Source organism: Halichoerus grypus, chromosome 8, assembly GCF_964656455.1.
Source record: "Halichoerus grypus chromosome 8, mHalGry1.hap1.1, whole genome shotgun sequence".
Classification (NCBI taxonomy): Eukaryota; Metazoa; Chordata; class Mammalia; order Carnivora; family Phocidae; genus Halichoerus; species Halichoerus grypus.
The window spans coordinates 121220752-121239453 of NC_135719.1; the positions used below are offsets into that span (position 1 = coordinate 121220752).

The window sequence follows — 18702 nt, forward strand, 5'->3', positions numbered from 1 at the left end:
GAGCCTGGGCTCTGGACAACAGTAATTAATCCTTGTCTGAGCGACGCAGTGGGGATTTTCAGCCCAAGATGGTCTGACAGCACTGGGTTTTACGTGGCACATGGCAGTCCCGCATAGGCCAACGATTTCTTCTTCCCTTTTGTCTGTAAGTGACTTTACAGGCAGTGTGTGTGTGTGTGTGTGTGTGTGTGTGTGTGTGTGAGGGTATGTGTGTGTATTTGTATGTGTGTTAGGTGATCTGGAGCCCAGCCCCAGTACAGCAGGATCTCAAGATGACCATGGAAATAGCAGTAAAAGGACACACACAGTGTGAGCACACACAGCCCGATATAATTCGATGACATAGCAAGACTGGGATTTCCTCTTCTGTTTGTTTCAGTCTGTACTTTCTCAGCTTTCATCCCCAGGGCTTAGTGCTGTAAGGGAGTGGATTTCCTCAAGTGCTACGGATAAAGTGCTTCTTCCTCTGTTATCTCTCTTGTCAATAGAAATTGCTCCACTGTGTACGTGGATATGAAGATGAGCCATATATATATGACATAGTATCTTGACCAAATGAAACAGGCATTAAAATGACATTTTTCCTTCGTGATAATCCCGTGACATTGAAAGTACACTAGTTTCTCCATTTAATTATTATGGGACCATGAAATAATTCCCAGGAGCCTGGAGGGTGTAATGCTCCTGCCTCTTCCTCCCCCCATGTTTAGACTTCGTGTGGAAGTCTTTTATCTTGGGTGGGCTGGGGTGGGGCTGGTGTTGATAATGAAGGCAGTCAGTGGTTAGAGTCGGAGGACTCACTGCAACGTACGTGAGTGGACACCTGCCTTCTAAGGTCAGAAAACTAGCAGCGGCAGCACCAAGAACCCCGAGTAGTGGTCTTGTGAGGGCTAAAGGCGGCCCTCTGGCAGGATGAGAAAGGAGACTTGGCCAGCATGAGCGTCTGTTTTTCAGATGAAATGAGTCAGTCCTAAAGGAGGCTTGTGGGCTTCTCCACCACCCCGGATGCTGGGGGGCTGTTCGTGTGAGGGGTGGGGGCAGGAAGCACACTGCAGGGTGTCAGGGGGTTCACCTGGCACAGCTGACCTGTTGTAGGAGGGACCAGGAGTGTCTGCTCATGACTTCTGTGGGTGGTGGCGGGGCTCACTGAATAGGGTCTCCATTCACTTCCTTTGGGGAAGCATACTGTCGTGTGGAAGAACTTACATCTGAGAGTGCAAGGCAAATCCATGAGGAGAGGGAGATAGACTTACAGTGCTGTTGCTTTTTCGAGTAACTTAGCTAGCAGCTTTCTTCGTCAACGTACTTGACCCTAGACTCTTGAACCAAAGCTAGTGCTTGTACCCCCCAGAAGATACTAGTGCTTGTACCCCCCAGAAGATACTTCCAAGTGTGTGTGCATTTGCACACACGCATGTGCGGGCATCCATACGGTGGGCACACTCATAACTCAGTCGTGAACAGATACAGTCGACTAGCTCCTTTTTGGGGGGGTTATCCAACTCCCACCCACCTCACACTCTCCACCCTACTCTGGGCCAAGTGTTGTGAGCTTTATTTCTGCCACATTATGAGCTACTGAGGCATTTCGTTGACCAGCCTAGGAGCCTGACAGTCATATGCAGTGTCACTGTTGTGGAAAATTGATCTCTAGATTTTCAGTTGGCCTTTGCAAATTCTTCCTAAGCTCGGGGCTGCTTGTTTTGACTCCCACAACCTGCTAAGTAGATTTCACTCCCATTCGAGTCTGTTCTTACAACTGGTATTTCCAAACCTCTTCTGTCTGTGATTACAAAATGGCGCCACATTTACCTTTACTCCTAAATTGCAATGACTTCAAGACCCTCGTCTGCTCAAACAGCATTGGGGTGCTTTAAATATTTCCACAAATTAGTCATGATTTTCCTCTTTGCCCAAAGGAACCTCATTGCTGGCGGTGCCCACCATGAGAACACCAGGGTCTGTGCCAATGGAACTCTCTCCAGCTGCTGCCAAAGCCATTGATTCAGTTGCCAGAGCTGAACTAGGTTTCATGCAGAGGTGGGGAAAAGACCCGCCTCATTTCTGTGTCTCTTTGTCACCTAGGCCCTTGAATCGCTCTGTGCATGCCTAGAATCTCTCAAAGTGATCTTGAGTCTCTTGAACATCCTTTTCAGATTCTGTACCTCCCACTTTGCCCAGAGTCCCATCCAGTCTCCTGTGAAAACAATTTTGTTTGGGACCTTGTCCTTCCAAACAGAGGGGCTCAGTCACTGCCCAGCACCCAGGTTTATGGGGCCCAACCCCAGTTACCACCACCCCCATAGTCGGCAAGCCCGATCCTGACCAATCTCCTCGCTCGTTCCCCGGGGTGTAAAACACACATCACATATCCCTGGGCATAGAAGGCTAGTAGTGACAGTGGGACAGAGTATGGTGGGGCAGGGCCAGGGTGTGCAGGAGTCGTGTCTGGGTCCCACTGCCACTGACCAGCATGTTCAGTGACTTATTAGATAGTTCCACGCATAGCAACACCCAGTGAAAACTTGGAGCATGTCACTGGGCAGAGCCTGTGAGAATATTCGGGATAACTTCGGAAGGAGCCACTAGCCTTGGCGGAATAAATCATTCCTGCCAGGTGGAGAGATAGTGCCAATGTAGCAGATCCTTACTACCCAATGTGTGTGTCACTGGGATGAAGGGCTGGGCATCTAAGACCAAACAGGCACTTAAGAGCTCCTTCCCTGTCTTCTTGGCTTTGCATCCAAGTCTGAGTTCTGTCTTGTAACCCACCATGTCTTGGGTACCATCCGAATATAAGACCACTTTGCTGCTTCTTGTTAACCATGAACTTAACCTTTACTTATTTTTTTCCCAGTGCTTGTGGGCTGGGAGAATTGAAAAAATCTGGGTCCTGGGTCCTGGGTCCTGGAGAATGCTGTGTTTATTTGATTTGGAGTGATGGGGTTTTTATTTATGCTGGTGGGGGCAAGGGGTGGGGGTGGGGTGGGCAATTGACTGTCCACGCCCTCACTGCATGAGTTCTGCGGGCTCATCTGTAGTGACTTGGACTGCAAGCAGGAGACTAGCATAAATGCTGTTTGCCCCTGATCGAAAGGCTGATGCCCTGTTGGTGACCAAGGAGGGCCGACACCGAAACGGTTTTTGAGCTGTAAGGACTCCACACATTCAAGAAGGTAGTTTTGCCTCCACTCGCCCTCCATTTCTTCTTCCTTGCCAACACGCCCGCTTGTGGCACCCCACGTGTCTCTTCCTCACCTTGTGGGAGTCCAGCAGGGCTGTGATGGGGTTCACAGACAGCCCTGCTCTGGGCAGCAGTCCTCCTCCCCACAGACAGCTATTTGGTTCTTGGTGCTTTTAGCTCATCCAACAGTACTACCCGGTCACTTCCTTGGCCCCAGTACGCCCCTTCTTCTCCCTTGCTGCTGCATGCGGCTCTCGTAATTTCCTGATCGGTCTCTGTGGTCTTTCATACCCTTGCCAGGGATTTCCATAGCTCAGGTCTGACCTTGTCTTTTACTTCCTTCACTGGCTTCCAGTTTTTTAAAGACAAAAAAAAAAGACAACTGGGAATTTTCAAGACCCTCCATGTTCTTGTCCCCAACCTGGCCCTAGAGCTTTATTTCTCCCTAAGTGGTCATTCCTAATCTATTCTTAAAAACACGTTTGCAGGGCCCCTGGGTGGTTCAGTCTGTTAAGCGTCTGCCTTTGGCTCAGGTCATGATGCCAGGGTCCTGGATCGAGCCCAGCGTTGGGCTCCCTGCTCGGTGGGAGGCCTGCTTCTCCCTCCTCCCTGCTTGTGTTCTCTCGCTCACTTGCTCACTCTTTCTCAAATAAATAAATAAAATCCAAAAAATAAAATAAAATAAAAGTAAATAAAAACTAGTTTGCTTCTGTGTACCTGTCCCTGTTGCTTAGGATGCCTTCCTGACATCCCTCCCTGTTGTGGAGATCCGTTATAATCCCCTTGATGGCCCCTTCCCTGAGAAATCCTCCTGGATCCTTCTAGTCTGAATGCACTTCTTACTCTGACCCCACAGACCAGGGGGGTAGCTGCTCTGTCCTTAGCACTCAGCAGAGCCCAGGGGCATACTAGGTGCTCAGCAATTCTTTGCTGAATGGATGCCTCTTTTTTCTTTCTTTTCTCTCCTCTCCTCTTTTCCCTCTCTCTTTTTTAAAGAGTTAGCTATACCACATCTTGGGCTTCTTGGCATCCCGTTTTCAAACACACTATCCTTTTGTCTGTGACTGAGGCTTTGCTTCCTGGTTGCTGGTGTTGCAAATGCAGTCCCTATGGAGCAAAGATGCAAGTCTTTGCAACTAGCTCAGCTTTGGAGGGCAGGGCCTTTGTTCTTGCTTTTTTTCATAAACCCCACTGCACCTAGCACGATGCCTGGTAATTGATGGAGTGGGCAGAGAAATCTCCAGAAACATCTTTGACTGCCTATGGGAGGCCTGATGTGCCATTCAAAACAAACATGCTTTGGCATTATTTTTCTTTAGTTTTATGGTTATTTTTGGTTATGGAGTATGACTTACTTACAGTGTAATTTTTTAGGTCTACACTTTTATGATTTTTAATGTTTATGTAGTTGTATGACCACCAACATAACCAAGATAGAGAATATTCTCCCCACCCCCATTCTCTCACCCTTCTCCTCCTCCTTCCAGTCCCGGGCAATCACTGATACCTGAATAGTTTTGCCTTTTCCAGAATGTCATATAAATGGAGTCATGCAGTATGTGGGCTTTTGAATCTGGCTTCTTTCAGTTACAATCATGCTTCCTTTTTTTTTTTTTGAAATTTGATAACGTGGACCCTAACCCACACTTTATCTGCGCCGCCTTTCTCGTAGCCGGGCAGGGGGCATGCACGGGGTGTGGACGGGTCTGTGCGAACTGCCAGCATCTGAGTCAGCCCTACCTTTGCAGCCTTATTAGTGCCTCTTTGGACCGAGGGTCCCAGCTGCTCTGTCAAACCCGCTGACCCTCCGTCCCCTCCTGTCCCCCCGCGGTGGCACCTGACCTACGACAACCTTCTCCCCGGGGTCCTGACCGGTCATCCCCATCGCTGTGGGGGGCACAGTGGAGGAGGGAAACTGAGTAGATGGGGTGGGTGACCACTAAATTCCTCTCTTGGGGAGGGGGCCGGGTGACAAAGGTCAGGCCTCTCCTGGCTAAAACAACAGAAGTGGTTCCAGCTGCCGAACAGCTGGAGGGGGACGTCTGCTTTCCCTCAGCAGCGTGAAAAGCCCTTTAATCGGGGGCGTGCTGTTGTCAGGCCCTGCGGTGAAGGTGTGTCGAAGAAGAGCAGACACCACCGTGGCTGCAGACCTCCCCTTCCCTTTGACCTCCCTTATCTGCCCCCCTCCATCTTCTCGCGCCCCACTCCAAAGCCGCTAGATCAAGACCCTCCTTTGCACCTGTGTAAATGCAGTGGCTGTGGGGTCAGGGAAGGGTGAGAGCGAGCTGGCAGAAATCGGGATGTGGATTTTCCAAGCAGATGATGGATTAGATAGCGGGTGGGTGACTGACGTTTTAATGTGAAATTGCTCTTCGTTCCCAAAGACGTGCAGGCCCTGGGGAAAAAGACTAAAGTGGGGTTTTGCAGCTGGTGAAGCAAGTGACAAGAGGTGGATAGTCCCTGGTCGGAGAGTCAGAGGCTGAGCTGCAGCTAGACGTCTGGAATGCAGTTCTCTACTGCTCGTTCCAGGCCCTGGCTCCGGGAGCGGCTTTTTTCTCCTTTCAAAAGCAGAGTTACCTCCCAGAAATGCTTTGTGGTGCCCGAGCTCTAAAAGCTTGAGCTGGACTTTGACTTACAAACATGCCGGGAAAAATATCCCTCCCTTAGGCAAGCTTGCTTTGCCTGCGGACCCTTCTCCTCTCCTGCCCACCGAAGGGCCACTGCCGAAGACCCCGGCCGCCACTGCCAGAGCTAACAGCAGAGCCCCACCTGGCCCTTTCGAGGCAGACATGAAGAATGCTCTGCCACTTACCTGCTTGGCCTGGCTGGGCCTCGGCTTTGTCCTCGTTCATCGGATCAGTTAGTATTTCTTTTTTTTTTTTTTTTAAAGATTTTTATTTATTTATTTGAGAGAGGATGAGAGGAGAGAGAGAGCACATGAGAGGGGGGAGGGTCAGAGGGAGAAGCAGACTCCCTGCTGAGCAGGGAGCCCGATGCGGGACTCGATCCCGGGACTCCAGGATCATGACCTGAGCCGAAGGCAGTTGCTTAACCCACTGAGCCACCCAGGCGCCCACAGTTAGTATTTCTTGAGTGCCCGCTTCAGGCAAGGCCCCTGCTGGGCACAAGGGATCCAGCGGTGTGGCCCCCAGATCTTGGTGCCTGGGCAAGAAACGTACAATTAAACTGCTGGTCATTGAATTGCAGTTGTGACACAGGAGACTCGTCACAGGGGTCCCATCTGGGAAGTCAGTGCCCCAAAGAAGCAGCGTTTGCACTGAGATTGGAAGGCTGAAGAGGAGGTATGAGGTTGGGGCCCAGTCCAGGGAGAAGGAACTCTCCCAGGGCCAGCGAGTCCCACGGCAGGAAGGAGCAGAGCTGTGGGGCTAACTGGGGGCCCGGGCGTGAGGGGCATTCACTGTGCTCGTCACCGACACAGCAGGTAAACGGGTAGGGATCACTCCCCTTGCCACTCCTTCCAAGTAGCACTTCGCTGTTTGGGCCTGGAGACTGGCCATGGCTTACAATGTTAATTCTGTGGAAAAGCGAATTCAGGGTGTCAAAAACCTGACATATAATAAATGAATCACTGATACCATTTTATCATCTGGCAGTTGTTCTTAGTCAAGTGCATGCACAAGGTGGCTGCAAGACAAACCAGAGTGTAAATCACATTGGCTGTTAGATTATCAGAGTTTTCTCTTGACACATACTCATTTCAGGCACAGCAAGCCCGAGCCTCTCAGCTTACTGCCTACCTTATGGAGGGGACGACTTATCTGCAGGGTAGTAGGAAGGCTTCGGGGGCCTGTGTGAGGAGGATTCCCACTGGGCCAGCCTCACTTGGCTACCTAATGATGATATCTGCCGTGGGTATATGGGTCCTATCTCAGCCACTCCGGTACATTCCCTTCAATGTCTTTGTGATTTCTTTTCCTTTAATTCAAGGGAAAAATCCTGTGTTTAATGTATGGCTTTCCTTATCTAACAGATGTTCCTTAAAAGGAAAGAAGAGAACAAACAGCTTACATTACTCTCTGTGTTTGAGAGTTTTAAGCTTTTGGTAGTCGTTGAACAAAGAATATCTCTTTTCACAGTACATGATAAAAAAAAAAAAAGGAGCTTTTTTTATCCAAGATGTGTTTTCGCTAAGGTTTGACAGTCACTCCATTCATTGTCAAACCTGTGTTGGACCGCTGCCGTAGATGAGGCACTGCGTTCGGCCCTGCACACGCACAGAGGGACAAGGCAGTCCTTCACACGCATGTGAACACACAAATGATGGTGCAGTGTGTTGAGGGCTTGGGTGGAAGTATGAACACGAGGCCGCAGGAGCTCCAAGGAGCTAAGTAATGGTGATGTTTAAACATGGAAATGTTTGCTCTTCAGGATGTAACCTCCGTGCAGTATGGAATTTGCACTGGAACGGGGAGAAAAGGTTGGAGGTACGGTCAGACATCTAGGCCAGAGATAAAGGACCGAACGAAATCATCATGGATAAACGAGGAAAGCCTGCTGGCTTTCCTAGCCTGCTAGCCCGCCTAGTTATTTCAGACTCTCCGACCGAGGCTCCAGTGAGGGACGCAACAGGGGCTGTTCAAGGCCCAGCCCCGCTCCCAGCTGAATGCAGCCCAAGTGTGTTACTCCGGTTGACACCACGTGGAGCAGAAGAATCTTCCAGCTGAGCCCAGCCAACCCATGGACTTGAGAGAAATGCTTAGTTGTTTAAAGCCACCGAGTACGGGGGTGGTTTGCTTTGCAGCAACAGAGAAGCAAAGCAAAAATATTAAAAGTGAGTAGCAGAAGCTGTGTTATGTGCACATTTATTAAAGAGAAACCTCAGATCCGTTGAGTTTGGCCTGTGATTTTTGAACCTGATATCATAAAGGGGAATGCCTCTTGCCACTCCAAATGGTGGCCTTCACATTTCTAAGCCCAGTGGCTGGGCCAGCGCCCTGGTTGTTTATAATGGCTCCTGCCTCCTCTTCTATGCCTGGGAAAAACTGAGAGATAAGCCTGTTAGCAGGAAAATGCCAATTTAGAATTTCAGATACTGGTTAAATCAGCATGGTACAGGTGGAAGTTAAGACTGCAAGGCCAACTCCATATTATAAAGGATCGAACATCTCCTAGATGGAACCTTAGGCTGCCTCTGCTGTTCCCTGTATTGTCATGGAAACCTGGCAGTCAGTGAAACCTGGCACGGCTTGTGGTACCGGCGTGGCCTCTCTGTGCAAAAGCTGTGGCAGGGTTTGCATTCTACTCTGCTGGAGCCTGAAGGCTAAGATAGGCATGGGTGCGTTTCAGACAGAAGGGGTTGTTGGTCTGACACTGATTTCATCTACCTCTATCTCCTCTATGGAGAAGACAGCCTCCAGTCAGTAGCTTACTTTTCCACTAGGAAGGAGGGATTGTTGATGTGTATTTCAAGTGCTTGTCCTACTTTACAAATGTGAGCAGGACACAAACTGCTGTGTGTTTGCTTTGGAATCATTCACTCCCCAAGGAGAGAGGGTGGGAGTAGCAGATGATTGCAAACTCACAATTGTCCTGGCCCCTTTTGTTTGGCTTCCATATTACACAATCATATTTAGCATAATTGTTTTGTTTTTGTTGTCTTTTGGTTAGAAAGAAGGAAGGGAATGTATGCGAGGATTTTTATGAAAATACTATGCCCCCCTACCCCCAAGAGAAATGGTCCATGCTTTGTCTAGCTGGGTAGACAGCTTGCACCCGCCAAGCACCAAAACCTTCCTTTAACTATGGCTGCTCTCGAGCCCACAGCAGACGTCTGTGGCTCGGGGGTTCAGGTTCCCGCAGGGTGACTCAGACTCTGAGTTTGGTCTGTGTGCCGAGCGAACTGACTCAGGCCACACGTTGGCACTTGGGACCTGTAGCCTGAGCTCCTGACTCCCGCAGTAGAGAGGAAAAAGCCACCTTCGTGACTTCAGGTACACTGAGGACCTCCTGGGATGTGGTGCTGTTGATCAATAAGTATTGAACCGATTTTTATCCTCAGGCTCTGCTTCTTTTTTGCCTTGGTCCAATGGGTCTTAGCTTGGCTCAACTAGGAGAATTTCCAGGGAGGATGAGCCTCTCTCTCTCCCCCTCTATAGCTGTGCTCTTGGATATGGTAGCCCCTAGCCACACGTGGCTATGCAAATTTAAGTGAACTAAAATTAAATGCAACTAAAAATTTAGTTCCTCAGTTGCATTAGCTACAGTTGAGTGCTTAATAGCCACACGTGGTGTGTGGCCACTGTATTAGACAGCACAGATAAAGAACATGTTTCCATCACAGAAAGTTCTGCTGGACTGCGTGGCTTTTAGCACTGCAGAGTCCCTAGGATTAAGTCCTCTCTGGGTCCTGCAGTCTCCTGTCCCCTTGCTGTGCGGCCACTGTCTGCTCACTTGTCTCCACCCTAGAGTGCAAGCCCCGTGGGGGCAGGACTGTGTGGGTTGTGTTCCTGCCTGCCAGGCCTCACGCAGTGCTGGGTGCATAGTACAGGCTTGTTGAAGACAAAAGTACGTGAATGGATGGCTGAATAAGCAGTATTTGTGGACTCCAAGTAGTCCCCTCGGGCCCTGGAGGTTTGGGTGATCGTATTAGGGCATAGACGTCCTATTAAAAGCCCATTTTATAGAACTCATCGCCTTTTTTTTTTTTTTAAACAACCACAAATACACACAGTTCCTAAAACAGATGAAAATGAGACACCACAGACGGTGGAAGACAGTCTTTTAGCAATGGCCCCATGCTGTCTCAGAACTTTTTTACTTGGCCTCAGGGACCAGTAATTTCTAGATGGAACCTTTTGGAAGCCCTTGTGGAGGTGGGAAGGATCTCCATGTGTTGGGGTAGGTGGGGCTTCTTCTGAAGCTCTTTAACCTGTCTATTTGCAGACAGAATGTTCCCCCAGTCATTAAGCTGGTCTCTGGCATGGCTGCCATAGCGTCTCTGTCAGCCCAGAGCTAGCCATTTCCAAACCAAATTTATGGCTTGTAGTTCAATGCCACGGAGACGCCCACAGCTCTCCTCTCCCGTGAGCTGAGGAAGAGAGAACAGGGCAATCTCCTTGAGTTTGAAAAGACACTTTGTCTTTTCCGATCCCTGCTTTTTAAGGTGAACAAGGGCCCTGTGAGGAGCTTCTCCCACTAGGCTTCTAGTGCCCAGAAGGCAGGCCTGTCTTGTCTGGGTCTCCAGCGGTTGGCGGCTAGCACACAGTAGGCTCTCGGTAAACGGTTTTGACTTTGGGAATCCCGTTTTGCAGCTGGGTCAGAGCTCCTACTTGCAGCCTTGCTCTGTAATCATGAAAAAGGCGGTTTTGGCGTAGCTGGAAGCAGAGCTCTGAGCCAGGCTGTGGGTGTCGGATCCAGCACTCACACATACATGCTTGGAGGGGTCACCGGGCTTTGGTTTCTTCGTCTGTAAAAATGAGGATTGTAACTTACCCTGCCTCGTAGGGTGAAATTAGTTAACGTGTCATAAGTGATACCTAACTATCAGCTTTTATTATTATTGTTCTTCAGACTTAAGGTCTGGCCACCCAAATCCCTTTGTCACCAAGGATGAGTTCCTTGGTTTTCCCAGGCGTTAGAAGTTACAGATAGTTCTGTCCTTGTGTGATCATGAGAAAAAAAGGGCATGTTTCTCCTTGGCCCCTGCTGATTCCCATGGCAAAATAACCTAACAAGGTAGGTCTTACGAGCAGGTGTCACTTCAGGTAAGTAGTGCGTGGATCCACAGGTGAGAAAACAGTCATGTGATAACAACAGCGACTTGACCTGCTCTCGGACAGTCTTGGGGTCACAGGTTGGCCTGGAAGCCTGGGCGGGAGGATACCAATGCCACCTCTGGCTGGGGGCTGGCTCTTCACCAGGCGAAATTACAGAGCCAGGTCTGGCTGCATTTCTAGGCCACAGACAAGTTAGGAATGGGTCTGGGAGGGCCACACAGAAGGAGGAAGAGAGACGTTTGAGGCCAGCTTTGCTGGTTGCAGCCACCTGTGTCCTGTGCCCATTCAGGAGCCTGTGACCAGGGCTTCCCAAGCCCGCCTCATTCAGCTGGACTTTTGCGTTCCAAGTTTTCCATGGTGCACCGTCGGTGGTAGATGGGGAGGCCTGGAGTGGCAGAGAGGTCCGGGTGGGGTAGGAGAGAAAAGACCCACCTCTCAATCTCAGAGACAACTTAAATTTTGAGGTGGAGCTGGGGCAGGAAGCTGTGGAAGACCTCTGCCCACCATGTAATGTAGGGGGGACAGGGGGTGGGAGCATGGCCCAGTGACCTCCTGGGGTGGCAGGAGCCCACAGGCCGGACCTGTCACATTGCACCAGCTGGTCTGGAGGTAATGCCATGTGGGAGATGCTGCTACAAGATCATATTCATCCTTCAAATGCTGGAATGTCCCAGCTTTGTTCTAGATGCTGGGGATGTATTCACAGGCAAGATAGACATTCTCCTTGTCTTTGCAGGTTTCAGAGTTGGGGATTCCATTGTTAATCAGATCATATAGTTCATCATCACAAACTGTTAAGTGCCGTGAAGGAAAAGTGAGGTGTGAGACGGTATTATAGGGGACCTGTGCTCATCTGTGAGAGTCAGGGAAAGCCTCCTAAAAGAGATGATATGAGCCAAAATCTGAAGTAGGGGTGGGAGGGGAGGGAGAAGGAACAGTGTGTCCAAAGGCCTGGAGGGAGGAACAAATGTAGCTCATTTGGGAAATGGAAGGCAGTCCCGTGTACCTGAGCAGTGGTGAGCAAGGTGGGGACGAGGCCGTAAGAGCTGAGGCCAGGGAAGGGGCCCCAGGGTCAGATTCTGCCAGGCCTAGGAGACCGTGTGAAGGTCCCCAGGGTGATGGGACACTGCTCTAGGGTTTAAAGCAGGGGCAGCCTGAGGGGAGTGAGGCTGGGGATGCCATGCAGGGTTGAGGTGTGGATGATACCACCCCTGGCCGCTATCTAGTGAGCTTAAACTCTTCCCTCTGTGTGGCAGCCTGGGAGGTAGTGGGCTTCCTCTGGATATGGCTCTCTCTAGTATTGGCTTCAATCCCAGAACACTAGACTCTATTATGAGACACTATCAGGACATTTCCCTCTGGCCTTGGGCAGGACTCAGGTTGAACCGTGCATGTGGGAGCCCCGAGGGTCTCCAGGGAAGACAAGTTGCACTGTCCATCCTGAGGAGGCCGGCATGGTTTCAGCCCTCAGCTGCTCCCTCCCTGTGCTGAGCAGCCAGCACCCAGGTGTGAGGTCAGGGTAGTGGAAGGGACTGGTTTTATAGTTGGGAGGCAGTCTGTGTGCTAGTGGATGGGCTTGGACACTCTGGGAATTTGGCCAGTATGGAGGGGTGTGTTCCTAGTGCTCCCTTGAAGGGGGTGATGCTGCCCCCAGACTCCCTCTGCTGTTCTGGAAAAGGGTCAAGTTCTCATTTATTTGCTTTGCACAAAGGGCCTCAAGATACATCTGAAACAGGGGTTGTACTCACACCTTCCCTAAACCCTATGAGCTTGGCGTGATTATTCAGTCAACTCAAGTATCACCAATAGCCAGGTGTGCCCATGACATTGCCGTGCATTATTGTGGGATATGCATTCTGTCAACTTGTACTGGTAGAGAGCCTTGAGTGGACCTACAACTCTGCTATTTAAGGGTGGATAAGCATGGATCCAGCTCTCAAGGCCCATGCAGCCTAATCACAGGTTATTCAACAGAAGTTCATGGATTAGTGTATGATCCAATTATTTTCCAGCTATATCCTATAGTTGCTAGCAGGGGTTCACTGACAAAAGGGTTCATGGTCTAATAAGTAAGTGGGAGATGCATCATCCTACATGCCCCTTGATCTGCTTATCTCTTGCTGTGTAACAAGATACCATGAAACTGGATGGCTTAGCACAATTTATTGTCCCTTACAGCTCCATGGGTTGACTGGGCTCAGCTGGGCAATTCTCACTTGGGGTGTCTCAGGCAATTACTTATTTTTATCCGGTAGCTGCAATCAGATGATAGTGGGGGGTGGACTCATAGAAAGACTTCTTCACTCACTGGTCTCTGTGCCTGGGTTGGTTGGGCATCTCTGCCCATGGTTCTGTCACAGGCTAGCTTGGGCTTCCTCATAGTGTGGCGGTCTCAGGGTTGTTTGGCTTCCTGCATGGTGGCTGAGTTTCCCCAGAGTGAGTGTTGCAACAGGCCTGGGAGGAAACTGTAAAGCTCACAAGTCCCAAAACCTCATTTCCACAGCATGTTATTGGTCAAATTGCTGAGGCTAGTCCAGATTCAAGGGGAGGGAATTAGCAAAATGGGAGGAGTAGCACACAATTTGCTGCTATAATGATGCGTAAGAACGTACCAAAGATGTCTGAGAAGTCCTGCAGTAAAGAAACCATCAGGGCGCCTGGTGGCTCAGTCGGTTAAGCGACTGCCTTCGGCTCAGGTCATGATCCCAGAGTCCCGGGATGGAGTCCTACATCGGGCTGCTGGCTCAGTGGGGAGCCTGCTTCTCCCTCTGACCCTCTTCCCTCTCATGCTGTTTCTCTCTCTCAAATAAATAAATCAATAAAATCTTAAAAAAAAAAAAGAAACCTGTTTAACCCAGTATTTCCCAATTTGATGATTATTATCTTTTTAAATCAGGAAATCCCTTTCTCATAGAAAATCACTTGTATTTTGCCAGAGAGCAGTAGGCAGAAATTGAAGGGTGATCGAGTTGGGTCTCCAAACTACTTTCTAATAAATTAAACTCTCCAAAGATGGAATGTAGAGATTGCTAGTGAGTTCCTGATTTGGGGAAGTACCCAAACAGGGTCATGTGGCCACGTGCAAGGATGGAGAGGCTGAATATCCTGGTGGTGAAAGCTTTGATTTGACTTCTGACTGATCTACGTTCAAATCTATCACTTATAGCTATGTAACGTTGGACCAGTTACCTCTTTCTGGCTGGAGTTTCTTTATCTGTGAAACAAATAGTTCCTATTTCACAGGGCTGTTGCGAGGATTAAGGAGATCCTGCCTGTGAATTATTTAGCACGGGATGCTTTCCTTGGTTAGACTTTGTGGCTCCATTCCACTTCTAGGGTTTAATAACTGGGTTTATTCTGGACTTGCTCCCCCAGGCAAACTAGTATTGTGAGACATGGATTCACCCTTACTTTTCTTGCAAAAGTAACCTCGACACCCTTTCACTTTTCTCCAACCTAGTTCCTCATAAGCGACCGTGACCCTCAGTGCAACCTCCACTGCTCCAGGACTCAACCCAAACCCATCTGTGCCTCCGACGGCAGGTCCTATGAGTCCATGTGTGAGTACCAGCGAGCCAAATGCAGAGACCCGACCCTGGGTGTGGTACATCGAGGCAGATGCAAAGGTGAGTGTGTGCACATCCACCCAGCAGAGAGGAGGCTCCCAGGCACCACCGTGCCCTGCATGGGGCGCTGTCCGTGGGGGAGGCTGAGAATGAGTCTGTTACTTGTGTTCCTTGTGTTTCCCCATTGGGGAAGAGGGGAAGGAGAACGGGCCTACCCGAAGGAATGAGCACGATGATGTCTTTCAAACACTGCCACCAGGCTAGGGCTTAGAGAGATGGGCTGCTATCTGGCTAGAGCTATTTATTTTTATTTTTTATTTTTGTAAATGGAGATGCTTAAAATAGCAAGACGTTATTGTTGGCTCCTGAATAAGGAGGGCTTCCAAATTGTTGGCCAACAGATGTATTTTGTTTGGGCTGCTCGTATGTTTAAAAATATTAAAAACATTTGAGACAACATTTAAAAATGGAGAGATTCAACATAAAAATCTGGATTTTTGTACTTCTCATAAATAATTGGAAGCTCGTATTAGGTCTGTGTTCCAGTATTCCACAGGGAAACACATGGCTAGACCTGGGTGGCAGCTTCCTCCTTTGGGGGGGAGGGCTGTTCTCTAATTGTGGTACCTCCAAGCTGAGTGCCACTCTTTGCACACCTGGTTCGGCTCCCTAATTTATATCACGTTCCTCTGCCCTGTAGATATTTGCGTTAGCAATCCCTGGGCTGCTTAGAGCTGTTGTAGGAATTGTGTGAGACGAAACAGGCTGCCCTAGAGCTTCTGATCTTCCAAAGAAAGTGCTTGCAATTCTGGAACTCTAAAACATCTTTGAGACCCCTTGGGCTTGCAATTTTTTTCAATAAGCCCAGTGAAAAATAATAGAGGTGGGACTTTTTTTTCCCATGGGAGGCGCTAAGGGTACTTGGGAGAAAAAAAACATAAGCAGAATCTGATATAAATGCACCTCCCCAACTTTTCTAAGAATAACACTAAGAGGAAGGTGTGGCTGAGCATCACGTACCAGCCACTGCCCTTGTGTTGGTAGAAAAGCCAGTTGGAGGTATGGGGGCTCACCCATCTGCAGAGAGGTTTTCCCTCAGCTTTCCTAGTACTGGGCAGCCATTTTGTCTCATGGCTCCAGTGTGGATTCAAGCGGAGTATGAACCTCGCGCCTCCTCTCCTCTTATAGACGCTGGCCAGAGCAAGTGTCGCCTGGAGCGGGCTCAGGCCCTGGAGCAAGCCAAGAAGCCGCAGGAGGCGGTGTTTGTCCCGGAGTGCAGCGAAGACGGCTCCTTTACCCAGGTGAGGCCTTGGCCAAGTCTCTCAGACCCATTTCCTGGACTGAGGCCGAGGGGAGGTGCTTGAGAGTGGGAGGGCCCCTCAGAGCCTTTGCTTTCTGGGAAACTGCTGAGGGCTCTTTGACACCCCCCTGTGCTACCTTCTGGTGCCTGCACTCCCCCTCCTGGGCCCCCCATGCCATCCCTTGCCAGCTGGCAGTGGGTCCTGAAAAGGGGCATGGAAGTCCGAGCCAGGAAACCAGCATTGCTTGGTCCCCGTCCTCCCTGCTGGCTGTCTCCGTTTTTCTCTTCTGTCAAATGCAGGCTGATTATTTTTCTTATCCCTGCCAGTTTCCAAGGGCAACCCTGGTAATCCCTTCACTGTTTATTTCTACCCCTTCTGCACTCCCCTTCTTCCTACCCCTAGTGCTTGAACGAAGCAGGGCTCCCTTTGAGTACACATTGTACCATGATTCTTGGAGTGTGTGCGTGTGTGTATACACACACACACATGCATGTGCATGCATGCACGTGTATGCATTCACTCAGATTTAAAAATTGCCTTTTGGGCAGTCCCACCTCTCATCCTGCATGGTCTTCTGGTTAGTGCTTTGTGTAAAAGTAATGTTGGCCACGTTGAAGTTGGCACAACTGTTTCTAAAACACAGGTAGCACGAGATTATGATTGCCATCATTATCATACATAATCATAGTCATTACATTGTACATATTATTATATGTTACTATTGTTATGATTGTTATTAAATAGGAGTATACTATAGCTTATCTCATGGGGCTGTGGTGAGGATTTAAATGCGTTCGTGCATGAACAACACTTGGAACACATAGATGCTATTTAAATATCCTGCATTTTCATCAGCATTATCCCCATATCCACTCTGGTGCTACTCCTCACATCTTCCCAAGATGTTACGGATGATGTCGCTTAAGGAAAGTAAAACCTTTTCTTGAACTTTCCCTTCCTCCATTTTTTATTTATTATGTATTCTGGTGAAAAGAAGGCAGGGGATGTTTGTGTATATGTTTGAAACTGCACTGCTGAGAAATCACGTGTAGGGGAGAAAATCGGACCTCTCTCAACTTAGTTTGGGGCCGAGAACGGGGCGGGGGTGGGGAATAGAGGTCGTAGGGAGGAGGCGAAGTTGATGGCCGTCATTTTTCCCTTTCTGTACAATTGTGTCACCTCCGTGTGTTGCTCGTGAGAAGGTTGACTCCTGCCCTTCTGGTTCTGAAGTGCGTTCCGCCTCGTGACAGACAGGTCAGCTTTGGTTTCGGCGAGGCCGGTCCTGACCAGGTGGTGTTTGCCGGCAAAGGAACTTCCAGATTAATCCGGGCAGAATTGCTAAATGAGGGGGCCCCTGAGGTTCAACAGAGGTTGGATAGACAGTCAAGAGCCCCTTCGTTTGTTTGACACGCTAAGCACTGCCATGTGTCTGCAAGCCCGAGGCCGGCTCGCCGTGGTGGGCAGCCGGCGGCCCGACAGCCCGCTCATCCCCGTTACGGTGATTGAAATGGATGTGCTTTTTCCCTTGATCAAAGACGCTGAAATAACTTCACGAAAGGAGCCTGCTTCTTTGAGTGTGCTTCAGTAACAGGGACAGGCTGCCTGAAGGCTGTGAGACAGAGTGCTTTCTCCCTCCCCCAGCCTCCACTATCGCTTAGCCGGACTTTTTTGTTTTGTTTTCTAAGACCAACATCCAGAGACCAGCTGTGTTACTTTAATATTCTTTAGAATATTGATAGGCACGCATCCTGACGTTATTACCATATTTTAGCCCTGTGAATTATTATATGGTAATGGGCTCTTGAAGTTTATGGAGGGAGCAAGGGGACCCTAATAGGACTGGATTTGTTTGGCATGGGACACAGCTTGGGACCACATGAGTGGGCTGGTTTTAATGGGGTTCACATGGGATGCAGTGGTCTCTGTTCTCTTCTTTGTTTGCCCTGTCCTCTTCCCTCCCCAGCCCGAACCCCAACCCACACAGCAGGGTGGTGCGCGTTAGGTCACGTGCGACTTTGAAAAACCTTGATACCTAGTCTACACCCCAAAGGCTGGGAGTGGGCCCCAGACATTGTGTTATTTTAAGCTCCCCAGGTGATGATAGTGTCTGGTCAAAGTTTTGAATGACCCGCTGTTGTCATCACTCTTGTTCTTGACTGCATCCTTGGAATGTGGAGTTCAGGCTCTCTGGGGATCTGCTGAGTCAGGTTGGGAGTTAAGCGCTTTGTCCTTTCCTATGGCCTTATCTGTTTTCTCTTCTGGTGTCAGGAACGTAATTCCTGACATCTGTTCTGCCAAGTCCTCTGCCAAGCAGTTGTCAGATTGCTGCCCAAACCGATTAACTGAAAGCTCAGCTGTAGTGGAAGGGTATTGGATTAACACCACCAGGAAATGTTGGCTGGAGCCTGTCAAGCCGGTGCATCACTGAGTAATAATGATGGCTACTCTGCGGAGTGCTGCTTGGTGCGAGGCACCAAGTTTTAGAGCCGTTAATCTTCACTGGAACCCTTTGAGGTAGTTATTAATACCCTTATTTATAAAGGAAAACTAAGTTTCAGAGAGGTTGAAAAACTGGTTCAAGGTCACTTACACTGGAAAGGGTTTGTACCCAGCCCTACCTAATTTCAAAGCCTGGGCTTTTAACATTTTTATGCTATAAAAAGTGGCCTTGATGTTTGTGTAATTCATATTCATCACCATTGTTATTCCAGAAGTCCTCACCGTGATGCTAGTGGCCAATCCATAAAGGAAAAAAAAAAAAAGAAGAAGAAAAAAAAATCCTTTTGATTACAGAAATCTTCAAATATACAAAAAGAAATAATAGTATAATGAACTCCATGTACCCGTTACCCAGCTTTAACAATTACTAACGTGTGGCTGATTCTGTTTGATTTCTGTCTTGTTTTCATCTCCCA

The 18702-nt window shown here is 49.2% G+C and overlaps 1 protein-coding gene across 6 annotated transcripts in view; it reads left to right on the top strand.

The window, feature by feature from the left end:
- Nucleotides 1-18702, top strand: part of SMOC1 (SPARC related modular calcium binding 1) — a 152423-nt gene that overhangs the window by 55130 nt on the left and 78591 nt on the right. For 3 of the 6 annotated variants that reach the window (XM_078053848.1, XM_078053849.1, XM_078053850.1), the window contains exons 2-4: nucleotides 14381-14546; nucleotides 15675-15787; nucleotides 16114-16131. In XM_078053848.1, coding sequence (XP_077909974.1) covers nucleotides 14381-14546; nucleotides 15675-15787; nucleotides 16114-16131 — 297 coding nt within the window. Of the gene's footprint in view, nucleotides 1-9116; nucleotides 9136-14380; nucleotides 14547-15674; nucleotides 15788-16113; nucleotides 16132-18702 lie in introns of those variants that run through there. The other 3 variants (XM_036107245.2, XM_036107248.2, XM_078053851.1) reach the window with 2 other exon arrangements.